General features: G+C 34.9%; 1 protein-coding gene across 1 annotated transcript in view; it reads left to right on the forward strand.

The window, feature by feature from the left end:
• The window catches only part of LOC126972858 (BMP and activin membrane-bound inhibitor homolog), a 99,364-nt gene extending 86,672 nt beyond the window's left edge, over positions 1–12,692 (forward strand). Inside the window, exons 3-5 of the mRNA XM_050819963.1 lie at positions 6,091–6,251; positions 9,416–9,584; positions 10,625–12,692. Coding sequence (XP_050675920.1) covers positions 6,091–6,251; positions 9,416–9,584; positions 10,625–10,787 — 493 coding nt within the window. The 3' untranslated portion in view covers positions 10,788–12,692. The remainder of the gene's footprint in view (positions 1–6,090; positions 6,252–9,415; positions 9,585–10,624) is intronic.
• The last annotated feature ends 6,619 nt before the right edge of the window (positions 12,693–19,311 follow it).

Here is a 19,311-nt window from a genome sequence, read left to right on the forward strand (position 1 = left end):
CTGTTGTGTCAGTACGGTTTTCAGTTTCATTACCCTTACCGTGATATTTTCGTGCTACCTCTGCTTTGTTTTTGAAGTTTTCATTGTTACGTTTTGACTTTTGTTGTTAATCTGTAGTTTCTGTTGTTCTGTGTCGCTATAATAGTTCTACTAGAAAAGTAAAACCTTTTTGAAATTATACTAATTATTTAGGTGCGTTATGAAAAAATGATGAGAGTGAAATTTTAAGATGCGCGCGCATCACTGTAACACAAAAGTAACAGTTTGAAGTTGCTTCCTAAAATTTTCTGACGCTTACTCCATTCGTTATTTGTTTTTTTTTTGGTTTCTTCGTCCATTATAAGGACAGGCAAAGGGTTCAAATCCATACAGCCGTATTCATTATTTAATAGTTAATTGGCAAAGCTATCTTTGTTTTTAATAAAATTTTTCTTTCTAAAAACGAAGAATAGCACGAGAAATAAATCATTTTAATGATTTTTGCTTCGTTAGGCCAAAGAAGTATAACTTCATGCGTGCATACATACAGAGGCGGCTCTACTCATTCCGAGGCTTCGGGCGATAGGTCTTTGCGAGGCTCTTAGTACTTCCTGAAAAGTATGTGATGCGAATGTCGGTCTAGTTGTTGGGTTTAGGTATTTGTCGTTTGAGGAGAAATGCTAAATATATTCATCAAATACTTACTGCATAATGATTTTTTCAATTTTGTTTTAAGTAGTGAATTATTAGTTAACTAACTTTATTTTAATTTACCGTTATTTTATAACTTTAATAAGTAATTAAGGATCAAAATCAAAAGTATTAACACAAATAATAAAAAGTATAGTTAAAAAATCTTTGTTTTTTTTAATTTGCTTGGGTTGTTGCGCGAGGCCCCTGTAAGAGCGAGGCCCCTGTAAGAGCATGGCCCCGGGCGATGGCCCCGTTCGCCACCCCTTAAGGCCGCCACCGCATACATAAGTACACACACACTTTTTTTTACTTAACCCAGATTCTGTAACTGGGTAGTATATATTACCCACCTATAACACGGATTGTATTTTATTTTTAACGATTCTACATCCCTTTAGACTCGTCGCCTGTTTAAACATAACACGTGGCGTTTGAGGGGGGATCATATTAACTTGCTCATTCTAAGTCAAATGGTTAATGATTGTAGTTTTATCATTTCAACCTAAAAACTGAATGATATAACGTTGATTACTTAAACTAGTAATTAAAAAGCTAATAAAAACTGTTTATATCAACATTTTGTGACATTCTTACCAAAATAGGTAACAATTTCGCCCGCTCTTAAGAAGCTTAGTCTCTGTCCCGTTTTATTTACTCATGTGCTACTGAGCTTAGCAATCCTTTTCTTAAAGGTCCATCTTGGTCTGTTCTAAATATTTATTGAAGTCGATAATACGCGGGTGCGCTGAGCACTTTATTTTGTAAGTGTTGAATTAAGATTTCACTTCTGTCTTGTGGTCATACCGTTTTAAGCGCCAGCTTAAAACTGATATTATAAGGTAATTTAGGAGGTTTATCTTAGGTTTGGAGAAAAACAAAGCTTTTGATAGAAAAGAAAATCTTTTATGGAGATACAGCAAGATAGAAAATTATAGCGAATCTATTTTTACTGTAACTGATTTTAATTGACAAGTCATAAACAGTCAGCGAATGGAATAAGCCTCTTAGTAGTTTGAATATCACTAACTATTTTGTTATGTTTTTAAAGTGATAAGCCTCACTAATAGTATTAATACACAAATAAAATTTTAAAACAAAATTTTATGAACGATACGGGACTCGAACCAACGACCTCTGGCGTTCCGGGCCAGTGCTCTAACCAACTGACGTTGACTCTCCAAATAACTCGACCAAACGTTCGAGTGACGTATCGTCATAAAATCTTGTATGCTTTAAGCCACAATCTGAGAGTGGAACAAACCATACAAGATTTTATTATTATTCACTGTCACGGAACGCCAGAGGTCGTGGGTTCGAGTCCTGCATCGTTCATAAAATTTTGTTTTTCAAATTTTATTTGTGTAGTTAAGGCACACATTGACAAATCAAAATTGATCACGCATTAAACAACCATTTTTTTTTTGTTTTGACGTAGTACATTTTGATTTAATAATATCTGGCCGACCGAGCCTTGCTCGGATCTTTAAGAATATACATAACTTGAACAAAAAGGACATCTGGATTCGAACCGGGGTCTTCTGCTTTCCGGATCACCCAATGTCCCATCTGAGCTATTATAGTCTTGTATAAAGTGGCGAAACTTACCTTTGTATTCTAATGTTATTGTAGGTGTTTCTAATTCAAACACGGATAAAACGATTTTTTTTTAAATTGAAACCTAGCTAGATCGATTTCGCGCCCCCGAAACTATCTGTATACTAAATTTCATTAAAATCTTTGGAGCCGTTTCCGTGATATATATATATACAAGAATTGCTCAGTTAAAGATATCACATCCTCATTCGACAAGCATCTTTGCAAAAATGCCAATGAAATTCCGCGGATCATCCGAAACAATTAGCGCTGCGGTCAAACGATGCTATTTCTTACTTAAATATTTGATCAAATTTATCAAATACCCCGGCGTTGTATCGCTTCTTTCCCACGAGAAATGCTCGTAACTATTCAAATTAGTCGTGTTTTATTTAACGATATTCTGATTAATGATAAAACTGTATGGATTTAATCTGTTGATTTTAATATTGGTTTAGTGAACTTAAATGCGGTATTGCTGGTTGTGAAATTTTTAAATTTATTGGCTTGTGACTTTGTTTATGAGACAACATTAACGGGAATTCGTGGGACAGTACTACACTACTGAGGTTTGGTACATTTCTATGTGGCAATGCAACCGATATTAAGAGGATTTTTTTTTATGAAAGTAAGGGACGAGACGAACAGGACGTTCAGCTGATGGTAATTGATACGCCCTACTCATTACAATGCAGTGCCGCTTAGGATTCTTGAACGGGTCAAAAATTCTGAGCGTCACTACAATTGCGCTTGTCACCTTAAGACATATTTGTTAAGTCTCATTTGCCCAGAAATTTCACTAGCTATGGCGCCCTTCAGACTTAAACACAGTAATGTTTACACATTACTGCTTCACGGCAGAAATAGGTGCCGTTGTGGTACCCATAATCTAGCCGGCACAGTGCTAAGGAGCCTCCCACTGGTAAAAGTGGTAATTTATATGGCAAGACAAATATGCAATTTCGTTTCTTACAAATGAGGGCGCGGCACTGAGTAATCCTACGCAGTTATAATAAACGATTTTTTATCGTTTTTGTTTGTTTATTAATTATTCTTATTTTTTTTCTCAATGGTTTTTTAAATTGAATGAATTGTTAAAAGCTGATGGTGTGGTACAAGGTCACTGTTATGTAAGTATCTTCGCTTTCGCCGGGAATGGGCGCATGCATTTCATGAAATAAATATATTTTATGTTAATGTAAATTTAACTCTCAGAGAGTCTGAGAAACTTTTTAGTCGACTTTATGTTGCTATAAAACAGAATCTTTATTATAAATATATTTTATGTAATGCAATTTTGTCTTTAAAAAAAGCTCGAGTTCCTTGCCCTCACGGTTGCCCTCTTGCAACCGTGAAGAATCTCTTCTAACTAGTGATAATATCTGAATTTAAAAAAAATGTGGACTTTTATAGGTATGGATCTACACTTCCATTACGATTTATATTAATTAAATTACTGAAAATTCAAATTCAAGTTCAAATATTTTTATTCAAAATAGGATTTTAAATCACTTATTCAACGTCAAAATTTGTAACTTCTTCTCTTCTTCTTCTTAATTCTTCGGAAACGAAAAAGTAAAAACTGTTCCTTCGATCTTCACTCTGTACGCAGTCTTCTGTCTGATACGCAGTATCTCCTCGGCATCAATTCGTTCCAATATTTTCACAATGTTCTCTTTTGCTTTCATATGTTTCAATATCTCTTTGTAATTTGCAATGAAGTCAAATATTTCTTCTGTTTTCTCATCTTCACTATCAGTGAATGCCTGAATGAATCATCTAGAATGTCCTTGTTTTCATCTTCTCTGTGTACGTGTCCTTTTATTTTCACCAATCTTTAATTTTTTTTATATTACTGATCAGTATTTGCCACGGCTCTTCTGCCATCGGTTGAAAACTAGAGGATAGTTTTCAAAAAATGGGAGTGATTCTTAATTCGACTTTAATTTTTTTTTGTACATTTGTTACATTATATCTTAGCCATTTATTGACGACGATTAGAAGAACTTTTATTTCGTTTGAAAGAGTCCCAGATTGGTCCCATTTTCCTACTTTAATATATTGTAGAGATTTTTTTTTACATTTTAGTTTAGTTAGTTTGAAGTCGGAATTTGAGTAATTTCGTTTTCAACCGATTTCAAAAAATGGGAGTGATTCTTAATTCGACTTTAATTTTTTTTTGTACATTTGTTACATTATATCTTAGCCATTTATTGACGACGATTAGAAGAACTTTTATTTCGTTTGAAAGAGTCCCAGATTGGTCCCATTTTCCTACTTTAATATATTGTAGAGATTTTTTTTTACATTTTAGTTTAGTTAGTTTGAAGTCGGAATTTGAGTAATTTTGCACACTCATCAATTATACAATCTTCCTTTCTTGGTATTTTTAATAGTCTTAGTATAGGTCTGTTAGTTGATAGTCAAAGTCAAATAAACTTTGTTCCATTAGGCTTAAACTAAGCGCTTTTGAATCGCTACAAATATTTCTTTTAAGTTACGTTAAGTTGAATTTACCTATGTTCGTAGAAAGTTGAGCTCGTGAGAAGAACATACAAGAAACTAAACGGCCACTAGTATATGAATCGTGTTTAAATAATATAAATTATTTCATTAAAATTAATAAAGAATTAACTGTATTAATATAAATTATCGTATATTGAATGCATCAAGCTTTAGAGCTTGAATTCATTGTTTGTGTAAAGATGCTTTGTGAACATGATGGTCGTGATTACTGTCACAATTAGTAATTGCATCCAACAAATATCGGTTAACTATATTTATTCTAATTTATTACTATAAATTTCATCCCGCCTCAATTATTATATAGTATTAATACCCTATTGTTATAATTTCACTTTTAAATATCCTAGACAAAGTTGTTTGTTTAAATATCATTTTTGTGATACCGTGAGAACCAAGAACATATAAAACTCAAATCATTTAGTATTCTGCGTAGGCGCAGAGCGACTTAACAACGAGTTATTGTTTAAAATAACGTTTAGCGTGCATTTAAATTCCTCAGATATATTGTTTTAGCCTTGGATTGAAGCTTTTATATAAATCTTTTTCTAAAGCACTTTAATATATGATTAACGATTTGCATATCGGAAAATAAATAAACTTTTTACCGGCACTTAGCGCCATATAGAAAGAAATACTATGAGTTATTTTTTCACAGATCTTTAAATTGTACGAGAGATTTGCTAGCATGGATTCTCCTGGTATTAATAATTGATATAATATATAACGGAAATGTGGAATTAAAACTTTTTGATAGTATAAAACGGACTATAGAATATTATAAACGAATATGGAATAAGATATATGGATATGGAATATTTTTTTATGATAATAAGGGACGAGACGAGCAGGACGTTCAGCTGTTGGTAATTGATACGCCATGCCCAATTACAATGCAGTGCCGCTCATGATTCTAAAAAAACTCAAAAATTCTGAGCGGCACTACAATTGCGCTCCTCACCTTGAGGCATAAGATGTTAAGCCTCATTTGCCCAGTAATTTCACTAGCTACGGCGCCCTTCAGACCGAAACACAGTAATGCTTACACATTACTGCTTCACGGCAGAAATAGGCGCCGTTGTGGTACCCATAATCTAGCCGGCTTCCTGTGCAAAGGAGCCTCCCACTGGTAGATTATGATTAACGGATATGAATTTTTTAGACATAGAGAGTTGAGGACAGGCGCGCTAGCGAAGCAGGGGCACAATAGATCGTAGGATTTTAGTATATCATAAACCCCAAATCATATTAAAAAAAACTTAAAAGAACGGCTAAGTAATTTTAGTGTTTTATTTTTTATAGAGAAGAGGAGGCACTCTCTCACTGCCAGAACGCGCCGTCCTCAACCGCTGGTCTTCCCGGTCGGGAGCATTCCCTGCTGCTGTGCTGCTTCCGTGACCTCTGCAACCACGAAGACAGTCCACTCGCCAGGGCGCGACTTAACCTCACCGCACACGACTCAGGTATTTGGTTTTAATGGGACTAAGTGATCAATTTATGTCTGTGAGTAACAGTAACAATGTCTCACTCGTAAAGTTTCGATTTTGGCCACTTAATTTTATAATTTTTATTATTATGAAAATAAGGAACGAGACGATCAAGACGTTCAGCTGATAGTATTTGATACGCCTTGCCCATTACAATGCAGTGTCGATCAGGATTCTTGAAAAAACCAAAGATTCTGAGTGACACTACAAGTGCGATCGTCACCTTGAGACATAAGATGATAAGTCTCATTTACCCAATAATTTCACTAGCTACGGCGCCCTTCAGACCGAAACACAGTAATGTTGACACATTACTGCTTCACGCCTCACGGCAGAAATAGGCGCCGCTGTAGTTCCCCGTAATCTAGCCGGCATCCTGTGCAAAGGAGCTCCCCGCTGGTTTTAAATTAATTTAAGACCTAGTTTATAATGTGTGTGTGGTATATTAATGTTTAATATAACGTATGCAAACATAACATTCGTTTCCCTGGATCTAACAAAACAGATGAGAGTTTCCACGAACAATGATATTATAGTTACTCTTACCTGATACAAACATTGCCTGACTCAGATATTCAAACATAGAGATATAACAATTATAGGGTTGTCAAGTTTTCTGGAAGAGTATGTTTCATTGCTGGCTGGTCCATGCGTCATGCTAGCGAACGGGGTTGTATAATCCTGCCATCAGAATCTCTGCTTAATATTGTTAAAGTTTAAAGTAATCTTATAAACTCATTTGCAAAAACCATGCAATTTTTATTAGAGTACTTTTAGTCCTAACAGTTGTAAAAGCGATTTAATTGCAACAACACAAAAAATATTATTTACTGATGTAAAACCTCTTTTGTTTAAGATTTCCATTGTCTGCCTGTTTTTTATGCAAATGGGCTTACAAGTAATAAACTTATATAATTGTAATCTTTAATATAATGCTCACATAATATATTTATTTACAATGTATCTACTGTTCTCAATAACTCTTATAGTTTGTTTTGTTTTTTTATTAGTTTCCATATATTTTTTAAAGTAACTCGTGTCATTGAGTATTCAACGTCTGAGTATTTTTTGCATCACTTTATGTAGATTGTAAATAGAAAAATTGTAAAACGATGAATCTGTAAATGTTTGTTTCAAAAAATGGCAATGCTTTATCGCCACTTCTCATGAGGCTCAACCTTTTCCGAAGTGGTACTAAATGGGTCTAAATGTCTTTTATTTTGACAGCCATTTCTTTGACCAAAATAAAGAAGCGATTTAATTTGATTTGACTGAAAATGTAACTAAATAGCTACTAACAGATCAATAAAGGAGAGTATTATGTTATACTTAAATTTTGGTTTTTTTTTTCCAAAAACAATTGACATTTGTCGTCATATTTAGACAATCGTCTTATAGCTTTGGATTGGAACCAATATATTTTCCTCTTAGACAGAGTCTGTTTTTCTGTTATGTAAAATGTATATAAGCGTACACTATTAGTACATATACATTATAATATACAGAGTGTAAAATTCTATTTTAGAGTAGGTACGGGTGGCAACCCTTGTTATAAGTATAAAGTGTAAACATAATTGTGGTCGAGATCTACTTCCGTACTTGTCGTTTACTAGGCGATCTGGCATTGAATTTAAGAAAATTAATTGAAAATCTTGAGCTTCCTTGTTCAGTGTATTCGGAACGATACGACATGTTTAACTTCAAAAAACCGCGTTACTCTGGTGTTGAAAAAATAATGTTTGCGTCGGTGATCTTTTTTTTTACAAGAAAATAAAGGAGGAGACGAGCAGGACGTTCAGCTGATGATAATTGATACGCTCTGCTCATTACAATGCAGTGCTGCTCAGGATTCTTGATAAACCCAAAACTTCTGAGCGACATTACAATTGCGCTCGTCACCTTGAGACGTGAGATGTTAAGTCTCATTTGCCCAGTAATTTCACTAGCTACGGCGCCCTTCAGACTGAAATATAGTAATGTTTACACACTACTGCTTCACGGCAGAAATAGGCGCCGTTGTCGTACCCATAATCTAGCCGGCATCCTATGCAAAGGGTCACACTTAACATCAGGTGACATCGCTCGTTTGTCTCTCTCCAATTCTCTCTCTCCTCTCTCGCTCTCGCTCTCCTCTTCAATTAAAAAATAACTATTTTTATTTTGGTTTGTCATTAGGATTTTACAATTATCTTCTACATAATAAAACCATCTCAAAATCCTATTTTAAATATGCTGTCGCTACATCTGTACCTCAACATAAATTTAACACATAAATTCCTATAATATGCAACGATAAAACAAATTACATATTCTGCACACAAGATTGGCTGACTATTGGCTAGCAATATACAAGTACAACATTTAATAATTCAACGGACAGAACATCCTCTAAATAACCTCGACACCTCAATAGGAATGCCAAGCTATAATTATGCATTCGATAGAATGAGACGCCTGGGTTCCGGGTAGCCAATTAATTGTATGGTGATAGCTAGTATGCACTTTCTTGGAACAAATAAACGATAACTTGCTAAGTACGATAAGATGTGACGTTTAAGCAAGTGCTTAACAACAAACTTCAATTGTTGATAAGTTCTTATTGTAAACAGAGATTAGAAATTTCGATAGTAGTTTAATCACTTCAGTGTAACTTGTAAAATTATCAACGTATGCGTATGGTGCAGAGTTATCATATTATATGGTTTAAGGTATTATTTTTAAACTAAAACACAGCGTACTAGCTAACCTACCAACCGACATCAAAATGAAAAAGGTTTCACTTGTAAATTGGTAAATTTTTAATAAAATAAAGATGGTTACTAAATCATTTCGAAATAGAATACTTAATTCCATCCTGAGGATGAAATCACAGGACGTACTTTAAGCATATGAAAGAATCATTTTAGAAATTAGAAGTAGTGGTTGGGCGTTGCAAAATAATTTTAACCTGCAAATAAACTGTGGTTTATATTAGTGTTACAGTTGGGTGCAATTTTAACCAATGATCAAAGCATTTTTAAGGGAAATTAAAAAGTTTTGGCAAGCGATATTTATCCTTAAATGACTTCTCTACCGAAGTTCGCTCTAAAGATTTTCAAACTTCTTCCATGTACTTATCAGTCTCTTCTCTGTTCCAGAAGGTAGTGCGGTGGCCAGTGAGAGAGGTACCAGCTACAATGGTGAGGTTTGGTTCAAGGCGGCCACTATTGCAGTACCAGTGTGCGGTGCCCTCATACTCTTCTTGCTAGTAGCCGTCGCTGTCCGGCTGTTGAGAGCTGATGCGCTGTTACATGCTGACAGGAAACTAAGGTATGTATAAGTAGTATATAGTATAAGGTAGGTATATCATAATCATCACGTCTAAAGGCTTCCTTAGTAAGTATGCTAGTTTGACTGATTCTGCGCCTTCCTTAGAAGACCAGCAGATAATTTCTGGGAAGCCTTCCAACTGTACGCCTTCGAGTACGTGACTGCTAGTCCCGAAACTTTCAGCCCCATCTGCAATCCATTTTGTATGCTATAAGGACCATACCCATCGCCATTGAAAATCACAATCCTTTCTCTATTTCGGTCTGTTCCTATTTCGGATCTCCACAATTCTGATTTTATCTTACAGTGAGACTACGAACTCCAATTAAGATTTTAGTTGCTTTAAAATGTACACTTAAGGACTGGATGTCATTTTTATGTTTTTAACTGTTAATTGAGCTATTTCTTAATTACACAGCCCTTTTACATTATCAATAAGAGACGACTTACAGATAGATTATATGCGGTCGGGAGAACCACTTCAGTAACGCATTTCTATGACTCCAAATGTAATATACGATATGGATATTCTGATTTATATGATGTCGTGATGAAACTTGCTCTCCCTCTCTCTCTCTCTCTCTCTGTAATTTTTATTAATTTCAAGCATTTATTTAATATTTTAAATCATGCAGAAATGGTGAATTGTAAATTAGATAAGAAATGCCAAAAAGGAATAAAAATACATCAACAACTGTTTATTCCCCACATATTTTATTCCAATAATAGACTAATTGAGCTATACTGTAACTATACCACATTGTGCTTTCGAAGAATCCGAACTACGCCAGTACAACATTCGTGTCTACGAATGTTTTGAGCCTTTTTCTGCCAATTCACTCAACTACAGTTGAGCCTCGTAAAAGTAGTTTTTTTTAGAAAATTTTGCCTATTAACTTTTACGAGAGCTTCCTGTTTTTGCCTCATATCCACCACAGTCTTTCCCACTCATTTCTGTGATATGTGTGTGATGTGAGAAAAAGAGAAATCTTGAGAAGATCGAAGAGACATATCTAATGAAAATCCTTGTTTTTTTACAGAGGCAGTTACATATCAACACCCCAGCACTGCGATGACGTGAAGAAAGTGTGGGTCGGGAATTCCGCCCCACTTCTAGTCGGCCCGGGTGGTTGTCTGGTAGCCGTGGAACGGGCTCAGCTAGTGGACATGTCAAGCCGCCCACTCTGTGATATAAAACGATAGAAACTATAGACTGTACTATGTAATCTCTTAGCTTTTCACTGTGAAGTGACTTCAATTATCTGTCACTTGAATTATTAGTAAATGTCTGTAGACCTTTTCCGCAATTTTTTGATTTAGTTGTTTCATTCCTATTTCGTTTGAATAAATTGTATAAACTTTGGCCATTTGCGCCATCTAGCGAAAAGCAGTGAACTAAATTTATTTATTTTCAAACCACTAGATGTCCTTTTTGTATGTAATTGATCTTATTATTGATCTCAAACGTGTCACTTCACGGTATAAAGGCTTGTATACCAAATCTACCATAATATTATGTAATTTAATGTTTATTTTAAGCTTTGTGTTCCTTATTGTAAATGCGATTATGCTAAGGTGGAATTACTGAAAGTGTAAACTTATATTCCACGGATTTAATCACTACTGAAGGGTGTTGGAGAATCTGTGGACTGTTTGAGTCATAATAGAGGTCCTTCCTTGTAATTTTTATTGCGTTGACTATGCCTGTTTATTTTATCCAATTAACTTCAAACATGAAATTGCGCGGCGGCGCCATTTTGATTCGCCGTGTCAATTTTTTTTAAAGATTCCTTAATGAACTCGAGATCAATTCGTAATTATAAGTAAATTTTGTGCATATATATTTTATGTATAGAAGAGCCCGAAAAATACAATATTAATATTGTTGATGTATTTTGGATTTTGATAGTTTTTGATTTGAGTTCGAGTAATGAACACGTTTTTATATTGGTATATATATTTACAAATATACAAAAGCTGGTTGTGGGATTGTGCACATATTGTATATCATAACGGTTTTATTAAGGATCATTGTCACATGCGCATATGCAACGAATATTTCCATCCTTTTATCTCACGCTCTCTAATTTAACTTCTATTCTTCCATCTCTGTCCATTTTTACTCTGGTGTGCAGCAATATGTCAATTATTGTCAATGACATACGTACGTTTGGACAAATTGTATAGTTCAAATAAAATTATTGCATATTTTTATATGATATATATTCCATTTGAGATGACAATTATAGTTGTAAGAATTCTTAGTGCCTTCAACTATTAAGAATGAAATTTCGATTTTTTATGGACAGTTTCGATTTTTTTTTAATGTTTTAAGTCGTGTAACAATGACAGTCTAGTTTTTTTTTCAAACGATAAAACTTGTGCAATGGTTTTATTTTAATGAAATATTTATATATTTTGACAGTAATGAAATATTCTTTTCATACCAGTGGAGAAACAGAGAGGCAGTCTTTATATTGAAATCTTTATATCTGAGCTGTCGGAATTAGTTTTACATTACATTAGCCAGGTTTTCTTCTTTGAAGGAGTAGCAATGTACACTGCTTTATACATACTCTATATGTAGAATATAAAATGGTTACATAATGTATAAAATGTAAATATAGTTTTTAGAGCACTGGCAAAAACAAGCACTACATTTTTTTTATTATTTACCCGTATTTCTTTCATTATTCAAAAACATTGAAATCACAATAACTGGCAAATTTGTGAAAAATGTACAATTCATTTAGTGGGTGAAATTTTCTCTTGATAATTATGGGGTACTTTTAACTTTGTCTCTTGGTATTTTCAATTTTACACGTTTTTTATGGAGAAATAACTTCTGACAAATATTCAAAACTCATTTGAGTTTTATCTTGACAGCGACATGTCAAACTGACAGTTTCCTGTCACTTATATCAATAACTAGATTTTTTTTAGGTTTCGAGTACCCCATTATGATCAAATATAAGTGGTTCGTAGCTTCCCTAAGGTGCCTTATTATAATATAGTTAGGTGCAAAAAAATACTCCTGTAATGTTAATATAACACTATTGTAAATATGATGTATAAATATTGGATGAATTAAATGAAATTATTTTATTATTTGACTTTTCTTTTAAACTACCCTCTAAAACAAATATGTCAGATAAACATACGAGGGGAGGCTGATAAGTAATCTACCTAACTATGAAAGAAAAGACTTTGATGGCTAGTTTCTTTTTTATTTTCTATATAGTCTCCTGCAAGTGAAATACACTTATGACATTTGCAAATAAGTGACATCATGCCGTTATAATAGTAATTTTTATTGTTTCTTATCTATTCTATATATATCTTTTTGTTTGTTATCGTCAAAATGGTCAGTCAGTCCGCTGCGTTCCAACTAAATACCGCACTACCTAAGAATAATAGCTTTTTTATTACGGCAACTATTAGATGCATGTGTGCGTGGCATTTTGACACTCAGTGGAATCTTTAAAATTTTGTAAAATACGATTATTTGTCATTGGAATTAATAAAATACCAAAATCAGCATCATATATCATGAGTAGTTACTCATTACTTACTTATCACTTGGGCGTATTATTAGTTGCCACACTTTGAGTGTACGCCTGCGGTATCTAGTTGGAGCACAGCAGAGACCAATCCTTAATCTAGGCTAAAAAGTTTTATTCAATGTAAATGGGATTTTAATCTAAGTAGGAAAGATACCGCTGTCATATTCTGGTGTAGGATTTCTTGCCGTGTTCTTCTTCTCGCGTTCTGGTATCCAGGATAATACGATATAGAGACCTGAGAAACATACCACCAAAACAACCTCCTTGCAGACAACCTTCTAATGATTCTTCCGGTAGATACAAGAGTTTATGAGTGGTGGTGATCACTTAGCTACCATCAGATGACACGGAATCTCGTCTGTTCCGGACTGAACCGGACGTTCAGCTAATGGTAATTTATACGCCCTGCCCATTACAATGCAGCGACGCTGAGGATTCTTGAAAAACACATAAATTCTGAGCGGCACTTTAATTGCACTCGTCTCCTTATGACATAAGATGTTAAGTCTTATTTGCCCAGTAATTTCAATACGCGCCGTTGTGGTACACATAATCTAGCTGGTATCTTGTGCAAAGGAGCCTCCCACTGGTAAAATAGAATCAAATCAAAATCAAGGCCTACTAGAACTATCTAGTAAAATTCTATAATATGATAAACAGCTTTAATTCATAAATTAAAATGAGTAAAACCCATAGACTTATATAATCTATATTAAGATAGACTATGAAAGTTGTGAAAACGTCGAAACAAAATTAGTTTAAAACTAGCCTCTATTTTAAGGTATGCACCCACACTACCACAGTGTCATACAAATCGCGAGTGTAAGACGTAGCTTGTCACGCACACTAAACTAATACTTCTGGCCTGTTTTTATCGGCTGTCTAACAGCAAGAGACTATCTAGACGGATAAATTATCTATGGTAAAACCGTTGTCTCTCACAATGGTGTTTTTGCTTTTCTAACTCATAGTATGTATTTTTATTTGACGCTTTATAAGGTCGGCAATGCTCTTGTTGCTTAAGTGCTTTGTACGTAAGTGTTACAAGAGAGTTTGGGCTGCGGTGATCACTTACCATCAGGTAACCGCTCGTTTTCTTCCTCTTCCAAAAAAAAAAGAGCGTGACATAAAATATGCAAACTGCAATGAAAGGATAATCCAGATTTAGTATCTAAGATTAAATTTAATGTTACCTCTCGATATCGCCGAAAAACAATAACACTTCTTCGAAGACATTTTCGAAAAACTGTTCTCAGCAGTCCGTTCAGTTCCGTCAGCAGTTCCAGGATGTCTGAAATACTAAACAATAGTTGCAAACATTTAGACCCTTTTGGGGACTCACTCAAAACTTTCCGTAGTAGAATTTTATTGATAAATTAAATAATTTGCAATATTAACAAAATACATTTAACTGATTTCAATATAGCGAAATACCAGCTGTGGCCTAGAACTATTTCAGTGTGATTATTTTTCGGTAATAAGTTAATACTTGTTTTAAATTATGTATAAGTACTACATTTGATTATAACATATAAATATTTGTAAGCTTCATAATAATTGGATGCTGTATCTTTAAAATATAATGCATTTAGAAATAACTTTAGATTGAATATTGTATTGATGCTTTTTATGTAATTATCACTGGTGGATTGAATAAATAAATCTTATATTTTTTCATGGAAAAGGAGGATAAACGAGCGAGTCACCTGGTGTTAAGTGATCACCGCCGCCCACATTCTCTCGCAACACCAGAGGAATCACAGGAGTGCTGCCGGCCTTTTAGAAAGGTGTACCCGTTTTTTTTTTAAGGTACCCATGTCGTATCGTCCCGTAAACACCGCCCAATGCACCGTGGAAATTTCTTTGAAAACGCGCTGTGGAGTATTATATATGTGGCGTGTTCCTATAGTTATATATAGTATTAGGCATGTGGTGAAATGATAGGACTCGATGGCAGCGATCAAGTTAAACAGCTCTTCTGAACTCTCCCCGTGACACATAATACTGAACTAAGGGTTGCAAGACAACGATATATTTAATAATTGACGTACGATCTTGTTACGTGAATACGCATCATACGATTTCCCTTACGGCCGTTCCTAATATTCAGTCCATCTCCGGTTGTGCCCTAGGTACTTGAGATAAAAATCGTAACCATCGTTGACTTTTCTGTCCCAATAAACTTAACGGCGGTAACTCACCTTATCCGTTAACGCTGTCTGTCAACAGCTTTAGATTATGGACAGCTAATTACTGACAGTAGAAGGTAGTAATTTATCTCTATCTGTAGATAGTATATTGGGAACGGCCGTTAATCGGATCATCATCATCATCAGCCGGAAAACGTCCACACGACGATCGGTCCTGCGCTGCCCTCATCCAACTTATTCTGGCGATCTTGACCAGATCGTCTTCCGGTACGTGGTCGCCATTCGAGGACTTTACTGCCCCAACGGCCATCTGTCCGTCGAACAGAATCGTTAATTTGTGTTGAAAGGATAGATATGCTTAACTTTTTGACGTAAGGTCGGTTCGGTCCTATTCTCGTTTTATTAGGAAAATAGAGCCACTGAACAGTATTCTTTAAAGAATAGAAGAAGTGTTTTTTGAAAAGTCCCCCCTATTATAATAATGGGCGGTAGTACGACATAATATATAAACTAAGATGTACGAAATTTAAAATGATTAAATCTGGTGAAAAATAAATATAACTACACGCACGGACGAGTAAAAAAAGAAGGACTCCGCACCGTGATATTAGCAAGTGAAGCACCGTTATGCTAGTGCGGTTACGGGGGATACTAGTTACACAATTTTTTCTCCCTTAAATAATCATATATGGCCAAAAATTCGTATATAATATCGTTTTTACACTTTTTCACAACGCACGACGGCATGTTTAAAATATTTTATTGAGACGCAAACTGATCTGTCACAGACGATGGCAAATCTCATAATGGCGGCCAATCGGCTTGTATTAGTGTAAGTGTATGCGTGGGGCTATGTGTTTACACGTTTACCGGCTTGTTTTGGTGCCTCACTGTTATGTAAGGTAACACGGAGTCCTTATTTTTTTATTAGTCTGTGAACTACACGTACCTAAATCAACGTTTTTCAAAATATTACTCCTAAGCGGATGAAACTTTATATGGGCCGTTCGTCAATTTATCATGAAGCAATTGATTATTAGGAAATGAAAACTTCGTTTGGGGCATTGAGCAATTATCTTGGGATAGGTAAAACGTGGGTGTCAGCTCCGACGCGCGACTGGAGTTTACTCCTCACGAACGATTGTCTTTGAACAGGTACTAAACAAAATCAAGTCCAATGGAGTCGGTTACAAACAGACATACAGCAGAAGCTAATAAAAGCGTATTAATTAAAAAATCAAATAAATCCTTAACGCTCAAAATATCTCAGGAAATGCCCAAACTCCTGTTAAAAGCGGAACTCAAAATTTCAATTTTAAAAGGTCCATCAAGGAAGTTACGTTTTGGCACACCCTTAAGCTATCACGCAGTATACTGTGTATGCTGGCTACACACAAGTATATACACACACACACACACACACACACACACACAACTGAAAAGTGAAAGGTGCGCGAGAAATGATGCGCACCAAAAACGATACTATCCCATTTGATGAGTAGATTTTACTCTCCATATTTTTCTCATACCGCACGCCTTACATGAAAATCGATTATTAAGGAGGAAACTCTTGACGTGTATGTTATACTCAGAGAAATTATTGAAAACAAGATTCTAACCTTTGCGAAAACAAAACGAACCCTAAAACGAATGGGTTTTCACCCTTTATTTACAAGCACGTGGAATGAGAAGGAAATTGGATGTAGGTAATTACCAGGGCCTATTACCGTGGCTGTTTAGATTCGGATTTCGGAGATTTAACTGTCTTGAAAACATTCACCACACTCACAGATAGTTAATATTGTTCACAAAATAGTTTCTTATTAATTTTACCTTCTTATGTGAGTTAGTAATGGTTTGGGTTTACGTTATCCATTCAGACCAGCTCCTTTCAAAAGTTTCTAACACTCCTGGGGTGATCACAGACTTTTTGGATCGACCTTGTATTTACTATGTTTTTTGTCCGTTGGTTGGCCGTCCTCATGTGATCATTTCGTCCTCATCCAGACATCCTTTGCACTTAACGCCAATAAAGTGATTTGTGACCCGTTAAGGCCCATCGGATATCATGCATGTTTAGGCCGATATGTCGACGTATCAGTTAGAGCGATAGTGCAGGCATCGCTTCTTTCGACTGTCCATAGCCTGAGACATTTATCCATCGTGCGTTGTGTACGCACATCTCATCGTTGGTGAGAGATCGTATCAATGAACGCATTTTGCTGAATTTCCCAACCATCCTTCTGATGTGGTTCTTTATGTTTCATGGGGAGGATGCACGCGCTCTACCAACATTACAGTGTCAAGACGTAGGCACACACCATTTTCCAGGCCGCGCCACTGGTATGATAGGAAAGGAACAAAATGGGTGGAAAATTTTAAACCTGTATAGTTTGCAAGTCCGTACAGAGGGTATATAATATATTAAGGACCACTATGTGGCATGGGCCAGACATATACGTTATCTCTCTCATTCTCCCAAATTCGTTGTATCATGACCTGTGGGTAGAATATCTCTTTGTTTTATGTTCCTCGATACTTTCATCTCTTTCAGCATTAAAAATTTATGCTGCATATCCACATTCAAACATCATCTGTATAGGTATACCCAAATACTTATATCTATATATACATAATCTTAGATAATAAAATAATGGAATTCTTTCGTAATATTCCGAATCTGTACGTTAAAGATTTTACACAAAGGACTAACTACAGGAAGCGAAAAATAGATAATGAAACGTAACCAACATCGTTTGAAATTTTTGTCGGTTTGTTTGTATGTTTGTGTGGAGTGTCACGTAGAAGTCACCAGCTGCGATCAAAGTCTAATTGCTGATAAAATATATGAAGCTTTCTTTCGTGTAAAATTTCAAGTTTATTTTTTCAAAATCAATCCTCAGAATCTTAAGATATAAACATTAAAATTTCTTCAGTATTATAATAAGTATAAGTTAGTCATTAATGACATGTTATACGCGACCGAAGCTAAAACTTACAAAAAAGTATTATTATCTTTATCCCTTTATCTAATATATAAAATTCTCGTGTCATGGTGTTAAACATTGAACTCCTCCGAAACGGCTTGACCGATTCTCATGAAATTTTGAGTGCATATTGGATAGGTCTGAGAATCGGACAACATCTATTTTTCATCCCCCTAAATGTTAAGGGTGGTCCACACGAACATTTTTTTTTAAATTTCTTTGATTATGAGTCAGCATTAAAAAATACATACAACTTCAAATTTTCACCCATCTACGATCAACAGTTACTTTTGTATCGCGATTTTAATATCGACAATACAACGTTTGCTGGGTCAGCTAGTATATATATATCTACTCGTATAATTCTTCTGGACGTGTGTTGACAGTGTGTTTAATTGGATTCGGGGAACACAATTGAACTACCTCCTAAACGCCTGAACCGATTTGCATGATTTTTTGTGTGTTCCAGCAAATTTGAGAATGGTTAAGATTCTCAAGTCAATCCAAATAATATAATCTTCTGACCGTGTGTATGTTAGTGAACCCCTAGCGGCTGGACCGATTTTTGAAATTTAAGACGTCTGTACAGGACAGTGTCTGTCGGGTCTGCTAGTTAAATATAAAAAACTTATTACTAAAAATTAATTATCTAAATAATATTATGACATTCTAAAATGTACCTTGCGTGTTTAAAGTCGTTTACCTTGATGACCCTGATGAGAGGCAGTAAACAAACCATCGGATATCTTGTAGTATCGTAATAAATACAATTCTATGGCGGCACGTATTTATTAAACTAGGTCCAAACTATTACACAATTAATTTTTGTGGATGGTGACAGAGATAGACCGCATTATACAGTGTGTTAAAATAAACTCTGTACTATAATTGACACAGATCTAAAAACAAAATTAAAAATCAAATGCCTTACTCTCTATTCTCACTTTATTTTAATGTGCATATTTCCTGATAATTAATATATATATTCTCACTACTTGATACCAATATACGCCTTAACATATAGTAC

This window comes from Leptidea sinapis, chromosome 27 (assembly GCF_905404315.1).
Source record: "Leptidea sinapis chromosome 27, ilLepSina1.1, whole genome shotgun sequence".
Lineage (NCBI taxonomy): Eukaryota > Metazoa > Arthropoda > Insecta > Lepidoptera > Pieridae > Leptidea > Leptidea sinapis.